The following is a 10,570-nucleotide window of genomic DNA, read 5'->3' as shown; positions in this document are numbered from 1 at the left end:
TGCTAAGTGAAAAATGAGGTAAACTTGTTGATAGTCTGGGTTTCTGTTATGTTTGGCTTTTAAAAATTATTTTATCACTGCATTCTATTTACATTATGTCATATCCTAAACACCACTCCCCTGAACACATCTTTTAATTAAAAATATTAAAAAAATTTCTTAAAAAAAAGAAAAAAACCAAGGGGGTGCTTTAACATATATATTCTATAGAAACTATATGCTTACACAGTCACATAAGTGAAAAGGTAGAGAAAACAGAAGACCTTAATACTTAATTGATTTCTACAAATTATTTGCTATGTAAAAGATAATTTAAAAAGCTCTCTTCTGTCTTCTATGAATATATTACAATCATAAAATATTACCTGAGTCATGGAATTATAGATAACTTATGAATCCATGTTTATTAGTATAAAGTGGGGAGAAAAAAAAAAAAAGGGGGGGAGAAATCTACTTCCCAAAGCTGTCTGAAACTATAGTGGAAGATATTTGATACCAAGTCCAAAGAGAAGAGATTCCATATAAATGTTGGGATCCTTCAAATGCTACTATTTTCAGATGACATTGTATAGACTGTATCAAGTTCTGGAACACTGAAGAGCCTCCTAAATGAAACCTATAATCATTCAGAGGTTGATCTAAATATCTACACAGAAAAATCCAAGTGGATAATGAATGTCTAAGACCATGATATGCAGGTAGTTTTAACAAACAGCTCACAGTACTGATAGAATGGTCACATATCTTAGTCAGATATTGTGGATAGACAATGAACTGAGCCCAGGATTAAATAGCAGTGGACTAGATTTGCATCTGGAAAATTGTGCAATGCTTACTGACCTGCTTACTGACCCTGAGCTTTTTCTTGAAGGCACAATAAAAAAATTAAAAAAAAAGTAATGTGCTTCCAGTTATGTTCTATAGCTGTAAAGTATGAAATATTGCATAAAATGTGTGAAGAGATCTAAAGATTTATGTTATAGTAAATGAATCTATTGTGAAGGTTTTTATAGAAGGTCATGGAACAAAAATTATACAGGACAAAAAGATGTGGAATAGTTTTCTAATCTACATTAAAGGAATATGTATCAGTATTATAAGATTTAGCAATTATTGAAGTATTGAGTTTAAAAAGATATTTATTTTTTAAACTACCCTTAAGTTCAAGAAAGTAAAATTGCTTACCTGATTTTAAAATTTATTGTAACTTACTATTTTAATATTTCTAAATCAAGCTTCTCTTCAGAGTTACTACTGAGCAAACAAGTTAATCTAAAACTTAGGTTAGTTTCTGTATATAGACTTTAACATACAAATGAGCAAGGAGATATATTGGGGGGGAAAATCAAATAGATTTTGCTGCAAAGCTAACATTTTGTCCCCAGATAAAATTGTGTCATGAGTGAATGGCAAAATAATATTAAATTAGTGTTCTTCCCATTTAAAGTGCCTTTGCATGTATACTACCTATATTTATACCATAGCATAATGTAAAAGGAGTCTTGAGGATACTTTAACTCTCTACTTCTCAATAATTCAGCAACATGTAAGTTTCACTTAAAATGCAAAATTAAAGAAAATTACCTCATCTTTTATTATTTTCATGAAAGGAAAAATGACTCTCACATTAGTTGCTGTTCTTAAAAGCTGGTAGCATTGGTCTACAAAAACTTGCTTTGAAGGATTAGATTTAAGTTGCAGTTTACTCCATATGAAAATCAAGTCCCTGTAAAAGAGAAAAAAAAAAAAATTTAAAAATACCATTAAGTTCAGTATTAACTATATTATCCTGTTTTGTAGTTGGTTAGATGAGAGGTATAAAAATGGAAACGATACATGATCTGAGAGTTGGAAGGGAGGTCTGAAGTCATCTAGTCTAACCCATACAGGAAGGGAATCACCACTTAGGGTATCTGACAAATGGTTGTGATTATATCAGTCTCTTCTACCTGGTTCTTGCCAACAGATATGAGAGGCAGAAGCTATTAAAAAAAAAAAAAAAAAATAAAAAAAAAACACCCAGCAGTGGCAGACCTATGTTAATGGGGCTCCGATGTTGAAAAAAACAGACCTCGCCTCCTACCACAATGAGAAGCTCTCATCTCCCTCTACTTTCAGAAATACCACATTCAATCTGCTGTATAACCATATAACCTTCTCTCATAATGCATTTGTTTCCATTTTGATCTTCAGCCTCCTTTGGGGAAGAGAAATGAGTCCTTCCAATGAGTAATGAACATTCTCATCCCTGGTCACACTCTATACACCCCAGTGGTTTTAAACAAACACTCCATCCTCCAGCCCTCAATAACCAATTCCTTATTCTCATCTCTCTCAACTCTTATTTCAAAGAATCAATCAATTACCACTCACTCCCTTCAACTGTGCCCTTGAAATGACTTATTTCATAGGCAATAAACTTCCTTCACCCAAAGTTTATTTCCTCTCCCATTCTTTCCATTACTAACTACTACTAAGACCTGGTCAACCATCCTGATGACACAGCTTCCCCAACTATCCTTTCTAGCACTGGTTGCACCTTCACTAATTCCCCTAAGTTCACTGGCCATGGTGGGAGTGTTGGTTAACTCCTTTCCCCTCATTGCCATTTCTAGGTTCTCTCCCTTCCTCTATCACTGAGTATTCTCTCCTACATACCATTCATATCTACCACCAATAAAAAATCTTGGTAGCCATTGTTTATAGATGTTTGGGTCATTCCCCCCCTTCCTTCCTCAATAAGTTCTATGCATGATTTGACATTTTTTTTATCTCCTGACCAATTCATATCCACATATTTGGGTACTTCAACATACATAATGACCTAACTCAAAGACTATAACCACCCAGTGCTTCAATATACTTCTCATAACATTCTTCCACTCCACTTTAGTCATACATTTGATCCTGCCACCACCCACAAATGAACTACTTCCATATTTTTGAGAATCCTGCAATCTTCTCTGACCATAATTAATTGGATTTTCATATCTTCCTTTGCCTTCCTTTACTGAAAGGCACTTCTTTGCATCTATACCTTGATTTCTCAATTCTCTCTTAAGCCATCTCCCTTGCATTAGCTATTCTCTCCTCTTTTCCTCGTCTTGATCCATTAGTGAACCAATTCAACTGAATTGTGAGTCCTAGCTCCAGTATCATTTCACTGATTTTGACCTGCTAAATCGCAGACATATTATTCCCACTGTTTGTCACCTTTGTCCCTGCACATTCATTGCTAAACAACAGTGGAGAAAATTATGCAACATTCTGACTGGATCCTCTAAAATATTATGTCGACAAAACCTCAATTGAGTCCTCATTGCTGCTAAGCAATCCTATTATACCTCCCTTCTCAACTTACTGCCTGACTTTCCAAAGACTTTTCAGCCCTCATCAAACCTTGCATGGCTACCCCTGTCCAATTCTCTTAGCAATGAAATCTGCCTCCTATTTTACAGAAAAAATTGAGGCCTTATCTTCTCCTTCATCTCTGATAAGGTAGATGCCTTTACTTCTTACCTCTACTTGCTCAAGCAATTCTATTTCCATCCCTCCTCTACCACTTCTTTTAAAAATTGTATTGTATTTTTGTCAACCATCTTAGAACTTATTTTGTATAATAGCCTTTTATTTTTCAAAATATATGCAAAGACAGTTTACAACATTCACCCTTGCAAAACCTTGTGTTCCGTATTTTTCTTCATCCCTTCTTACATTTACCCTTCTTCCCCTAGTAATCCAATATATCTACCACTTATTTTCAATCTCTGCCTGGCTCCTTCTCTATTGCCTTCAAATAAGTCCATGTTCCTGATCCTTCATCCTTATTATTGTCCTCTAGCTCCTCTGCCTTTTGTGGTTAAACTTGAAAGGCCACATAGATACATTCAGTCTCTCTCTTCTTAATGCCTTAAAATTCAACTTCTGACTTTAGTTCACCAAAACTTTTCTCCAAAAGTTACCAATGATTTCTTATTTATTAAATTCCAATGGCTGTTTTTCAATCCTCCTCCTTGATCTCTCTTTGGGCTCAGACACAACTGATCATCCTGCTCTCCATGAATTTTCTTCTCTTTAGATTTAAATGGTACCATTTTCTCCTGTTTTTCCTTCTATCAAACTGCTTCTTTTCAGGCTCCTTTGCTGGATTCTCATCCAGATATTACTCTCTAGCCATAGATGTCCCATAGATTTTTGTCCTTGGCCTACTTTTGTTTTTCTTCTATACTACATCATGTGGTAGTTTAATTAGTTCCTATGGATTTAATTACCTCTTATATGCTGATTATTCTCAAAGAGCTATCTAGTCCTCTCTACTGACCACAAATCTTGAATCTCCAACTAGGTTTCAGATATTTTGGATTGGATATTTAGTAGAAATTTTAGACTCAACATGTTCAAAACAAAATTCATTATCTTTCCCTCTAAACTTACATTCTACTTCTTAAATTATCTGTTACTGCAAAGTGTGAAGTCCAGGCTAGCTCCCTGGAGGCCTCAGAATAGCCAGAATCAGGATAAGCAAAAGTCCTTGGTCTTCAGGGGAAGAAGTGAAGGAGATGGACAAAATTTCCAGGAGTTTTGCCAAGGATCCTTCCAGAATCTCCGCAAATCTCCACACTTTTCTCCTCCTCATCCTGAGGCCAAGTGAAGTTCTCTAGTCTCTCTCACTCCCCCCTCTCTTCCCCCCCTCCCCCCCCATCCTTATCTACAATTCTCTTAACCCCAAGCATTGAGGAGAGAAATTCCAAACATATGCTAATAGAGTTATTGTCCAATAGATAATTAGCCTTAAGTGCTCCGCTATCTGATTCAAGCACACGTTTTAAGCGTTTCAGCCCTTTACAATAAAAGGCAACATCATTATTCCCATCACTCATGCTCACCACTTAAGATGTTATACTCAGTTCATTATCTATCTCTTAACTTATATACCCAATATAACCTCCCCAAGTATCCAATCTGCTACCAAACAAAGCCTTTTGATTTCACATTTGCAATATCCCTCAATGCCACCATCCTAATGCAGAATTTTATCTCCTTGACTCAAATCTCTCCCCATTCTAATACATTCTCCAATCAATTAATAAAGTGATTTATTTTCCTAAAGTGAAGGTCTGACCTTGTTAGATTACCCACTCCCAAATGAAAAAAAGTTGCTCTCAATTGCCTCAAGGATCAAATATAAAATTCTCTATCTGGCATTTCAAAGACCTTTTCAGTCTTTTACTTTTTTTTTTTTTTTTTTTTTTTTTAACTTTTTAACTTATTTTTACTTTTACTCCTCACAATGTACTCCCAAATCCAATGGCCTTGTTGCTATTCCATAAATAAGACACCCCCATCCATTGCTAGTCATTTTCTTTAGTTTTCCACCATGACTGAAATACTCCCCCCTCTCATATTTCTGCCTACTTTCTTTGTACCCCACTACATAGCACAATACATGCCACATAGCAAGTGCTTAATAAGAATTTATTGACTGAGATCCTGGCTCTTTTCTTCTTAACCCATTTATATAAGTATTTTCCAAAAATTTGTTGTCTTTGGTTCTTCATTCTGCCTCTCCTGTTCACATTCAAGTCCTATTTATTCACTGTACATACCAACTCCTTACCTCTCAAGAAGAGTAGGTCTAAACTATTTCAAAAGTCTCTCAACACATCTTCTAATAATCTTCACTCTCTCCCATTTCTAATCTACTCATGATAATATTATCAAAATAATCTCTTAGTCACATTTGTTATGCTATTTGCTCAAAAATCTTCATATTCTTTGTTGCTAGCCAAATAAACATCAAACTTATCTACTTGGAATTCTAGGATTTCTATAGTTCTTATCTCATTTCCCTCCCACATAATCTACACATATCACAGCCAAACTAAACTTCTACCATGAAAATGTCTAATGTTCCTTTAGCTTTGTTTTCATTCCAGCTGTCCTATATGTCTTAAAATACTCCCCCCTCCTCTTTTTTACCTTCTAAATTTCTGCTCCAATTTAAATCCAACAGAAAAGTTCTCTTTCCTTCAGGAAGCCCAGGGTCTTGCACTCTTTCTACTAAACCATCCAGCTTGCAATTTATCAAACATCTAATCTCACATATCTAAGTAACTACAGAATATCTTGGAACTATAAAGCACAAGACTTGAGTTCAAATGCTTCTGCCTAAGTTTCCTCAAAATAAAAAAGGATAAAAAGAGCTTCTACCTCTAGAGTTGTTATAAAAATAAAATGAGATCTGTAAATCTGTAAAGCACATGTCTGGCACTGAGTAGGTATTATATAAAAGTTGTTCCCTTGCCCCTAAAAGTTGGCTAAGGGAGTTTCCTTTTAGTTTCCTATACAAATGAAATCACTGGTGCAAAAGGAAAAAATAATTTTAAATCAAAATGAAGTAAAATATACAAACAAACTCTACTAAGCAAATTCACATTGCAATTTTAAAGTTAAAAAATACAAGATATAATTCTTGCATTAGATCAACTCATACTTTACTTGGAAAAACAATATACATAAGGGAAATACTTAGAGAATAGCTGCAAAGCAATATATAAATAAATACCAGAAATTTCAATGAGTATATGAGCCATCAGCACAGATAATCCAATGAATCCACCAAATGAGAGAATTTTAGAGCTGGAAGGGACTGATAGAGCTCTCTTTAGAGAACTCTTTCATTCTGAAATCAAACAAACCCAGACTTGTTAAAATCACAAAACTGATTGGTGGTAAATGTGGGACTAGAATCCAGGCTCTTTCCCACTATATTATAATTCTTCTCTTTTATACTTAAGTATTTTTATATCAGTTTTTTTTTTTAAAGTCACAAGAGCTTTAGATAATCTAAAGTTCAGGTTCATTATCTAAAATCCAAGTTCATTATGATCCTCTTGGAATTGATTAAAAAAAAAACTGATGGAAAAACACCAGTTATATACCAAAACAATTACTTATTTTTCTATAATTCTGAGTTGAAAAGTTATTATGCTAGGTGGCACATTTGCACTGCTGGTTACAGAAAGTTTTAGTCATATTGTGGACATAATTAATTGGTCTGCTATAGAGTAGGGTCTAAACAGACCTTACTTCAGTGACATCTACATAAAGATTTGCAAAGTTTTTTCCAACAACATATTAAGATAAGGGAAAGAAGAAAACTATCACAGAGAACCTTTCCTGGGAACTTTTAACACTTGCAATGAGAAAATTCTGAGTGAAATGGCTTCTCCAAAAGTTCATATTCCTTCTGACAAATTTTATAAATGGACAAACATAGGAAACACAAGATCATGTCAAGGACTGTCATGAGAATACAACCAATTCTATTTAGAAAATTAGGACCAAGCATTAAGTAGTTTTATGAAAACATAAGAATCGGGTGGCCCTAACAATGGTCACATTGACCCTGACTGGGGGAAAAAAAAAGGGTAGTTTTACTTAACATGGAAATAAATAGTCCTGTTGGCTAGGTTTTAAAAAAATGACTATGAAAAAGAAAATTTTAAAATGTAATATTGAATATTGTAATATTGAAAGGGGTTAGGCTTGTTCTGCTTGACCCAAGCGATAAGAATTATTTAGGAACAAACAATAGGTTGAAGTTGCAAAGTGGCAGATTTAGGTTTAATAGAAGGAACATTTCTTAATGATGAGATTCTTCCAAAGGTGGTATGATCTATTTCAGTTTTCCGCTACAGGAGGACAGAGGGCCAGTAATGCTATTGGGGGCAGTATATTAACACTGGAAAAATACTGGCTTTGGAATCAAAGGACCTGGATTAAAAATTCAAACTCTGATGCTCACTACTGCAGGTTCTTAAGCAAATCTGAGTTTGTTTCTTCAACTGTAAATGAGGGTTTGAATTAGATTACCTTTAACTTTCTTTCTAGAACCAAATCAATGATCCTATAAATGTCTACTAAACTAAGATATATAGGTTGAATTGGATGACCTCTAAGGTCGTTTCCTGCGCTGAAATTCTGTGTGATACAAATCTAAGAATAACTGTGTCCTTTGGGATTCTAGTGAACAGAGTGTTTTCTGGTGAATGGAGAGGGTTTTTTCATTAACTCAAGTAATCATTACTAGGAACATATCCACCTGCTGCAAAATACACTTTAAAAAATAAAGGTCATGCTAATATAAAAAAAGCAAGTTATTTAATCTTTTGGAGTCTGAGTTTCCTTCATTTTTCATCTATAAAACAGAAGTGGGAATCTGAAGTCTTTTAAAATTTTGGATTCTATGAAAAGGACACCTCAACAGGGGTAAAGAAAAATAATGTCTGATTCTTAGAATAACGAATAACTTCTACAATGATTGACAATCTTAGGATAGAGAGAAAATTTTCTTATTTTGGAAAAGAAAAAGGATTAAGTATAATGGTGATACATATTTATTGAGGAGACCCAGAATCTTAAATCCATGTCCCAAGAGCTAAACCAGTATAATAGAGTATCATAGAATGTGGAAAGGACTTTCAAGTAATTAATTTAATTCCCTCCTTTGGGTTTTTCTGAGTGTCCCTCTGTTGACTGGCATTATGTGATTAGGAATACATTTGGGGAGAAGATGATTATTTGGACTGTATCAGTCTTGGGAACAAATAATAAAAAGTATTGTAGATAATAAAATTTGATCACAGAGAATTAAAAAAGTTTTCTAACAAAATGTATTTAAGAAGAGAAACAGGTTAAGTAAGTTTGAATTGACATGATCTCTTTTCTAAGATATTTAAGAAATGGACTCAAATTTAAAAAAAAAAAAAGAATTCCTCAATTAATAAATGCTGTAAGATTATGAAGAGGAATGGTTCTTATTCTCATCAAGAAAAGAAACCCAAGCTATTGATAATCAAAAAATACTCCAAATCACTGATCACTAGAGAAATGAAAATTAAAGAAATCTTAGAATATCAAATAAAAAAGGAAAATCATAAATGGTGAAGGGACTGTGAGAAAAAAGGAACAATGATAGGTATGTCAGTGAACTTATTAACTGGATATGACCATTCTGGAAAGCAATTTGTAACTAAACACAAAAAGTTTCTAAGTAGTGTATGCACAATGACGCAGCTAAATCATTGCTAAGCCAATTTTCAAAAGAGATCAATAAAAAAAGAAATGTCTAAGTGTTAAAAAAAAATTCACAGGTGTTTTTGGCAATGGCAAAAAACTGGAAAATAAAGGGATGCTCATAAATTGATGAATGGCTGTAAATAAATTGTAGTATAAGAATATGATGGGTTATCTAAATGTACATTATTAAGTATAGCTGAAGAATAAAGACTTTTGTACTAGGTAAAATGAAAACAGTGAAGGAAATAAGGCAATTAGATAATTAAATGTACCACTTGGATCAGAAGAAAGCTATTAGAAAATATATTTGGCTCCAGATTTTTGATGGGAATTCATGAATTCGAAGAAAAGCATAATCTAAGAATAGTCAAATCAGGACAGCCTGTCATGTGCTATAGTAGCAGAAATGTTTGTTGTTAGCTTCTCCCATTTCTGAAAAATGCTCTCTATATATCATCCTAATTCCAGAAGTCATACTGTTGTGTATTCCTGCTAAGTGTTCCTCTTGGAAGCAATTCTCAGATCTGACTTGTGTGCAGAAAACTGAACAGTAATTCCTTGCTTACATGTAGCAGTTACCAGGCCACTTAGTAGGATTAGGACTGTTTTTTTTCAGGGTCTGTCTTTTAATAAATAATCTGTTTATTTTTACTTTTAACAGATTAATGTGGAGGGCTCTTTCTAATAAGATCAGATTCCCTGAATTCAAAAGTTAAGTCAGTTCTAGACAATGAACAAGATATAATAGGTCAAGTAAAAGAAAGGTGGCATATAAAACCCTAGAATGTTCATCACACTAAAAAGCTCTTAAAAGCTAGAAAAGCCAACAACAAGACGATTCCAGAATAATAGTGAATCACATCTATTCCAATTCATACCTGAAAACAATCCCTTTTCTAAAACTGATGACAAGTAATTATTTAGCCTTTATTTTAAAGCCTCCAATGAAAAGAAATCTATTACAAGTGAGGTAACCATTCCATTTTGTATTGCTCCAAGTTTTTCTTTATAAAAAGTTGAAATCCGAATCTTATTTTCTAGCTAGCACTATATTTTATGTTTCTAAGGCTAGCCTATCTCTGCTTTAAAGTCCTTAAAGGCTTTATCATATTTCTATCACCTTCTCCTCTTCCACTCTTTTTTCTGCTATACATAACCTGGTTACTTCCACTAATTCTCATATGACATGATTTCCATTCTAACAATTCTGATCTCTCTCCTCTGGATGTTCTCTAGTTTGTCAATATTCTCCATAAATTATGGCGTCGAGAACCGAAATTAGCTGAATGTAATACTCCAGTTGAGAACTGACCAAGGCAGAGTCTAGGTGGACTATCATTTCCTATGCTGTCAGGGTCATACTTTTATTTAATGTAGCTTAAAGTTACATAAAAGTTTTGTTTTTTTTTAATTGTTGCCATTCTCTATTCATTTTGAGCTTGCAGAGTCTATTAAAACCTTTAGATATCTTTTATACAAACTGTTCTCT

At 33.8% G+C, this 10,570-nt stretch overlaps 1 protein-coding gene across 2 annotated transcripts in view; it reads right to left on the bottom strand.

Annotated features, from left to right (window-relative positions):
* ZNF654 (zinc finger protein 654) overlaps window positions 1-10,570 on the bottom strand; it is a 102,512-nt gene that overhangs the window by 6,371 nt on the left and 85,571 nt on the right. For both annotated transcript variants that reach the window (XM_023500297.2, XM_031958847.1), the window contains exon 7: window positions 1,585-1,726. In XM_023500297.2, the coding sequence (XP_023356065.2) occupies window positions 1,585-1,726 (142 nt within the window). The remainder of the gene's footprint in view (window positions 1-1,584; window positions 1,727-10,570) is intronic.

The sequence above is a fragment of the Sarcophilus harrisii genome, chromosome 3 (assembly GCF_902635505.1).
Source record: "Sarcophilus harrisii chromosome 3, mSarHar1.11, whole genome shotgun sequence".
Lineage (NCBI taxonomy): Eukaryota > Metazoa > Chordata > Mammalia > Dasyuromorphia > Dasyuridae > Sarcophilus > Sarcophilus harrisii.
This window is presented reverse-complemented; position numbering and strand designations above follow the sequence as displayed.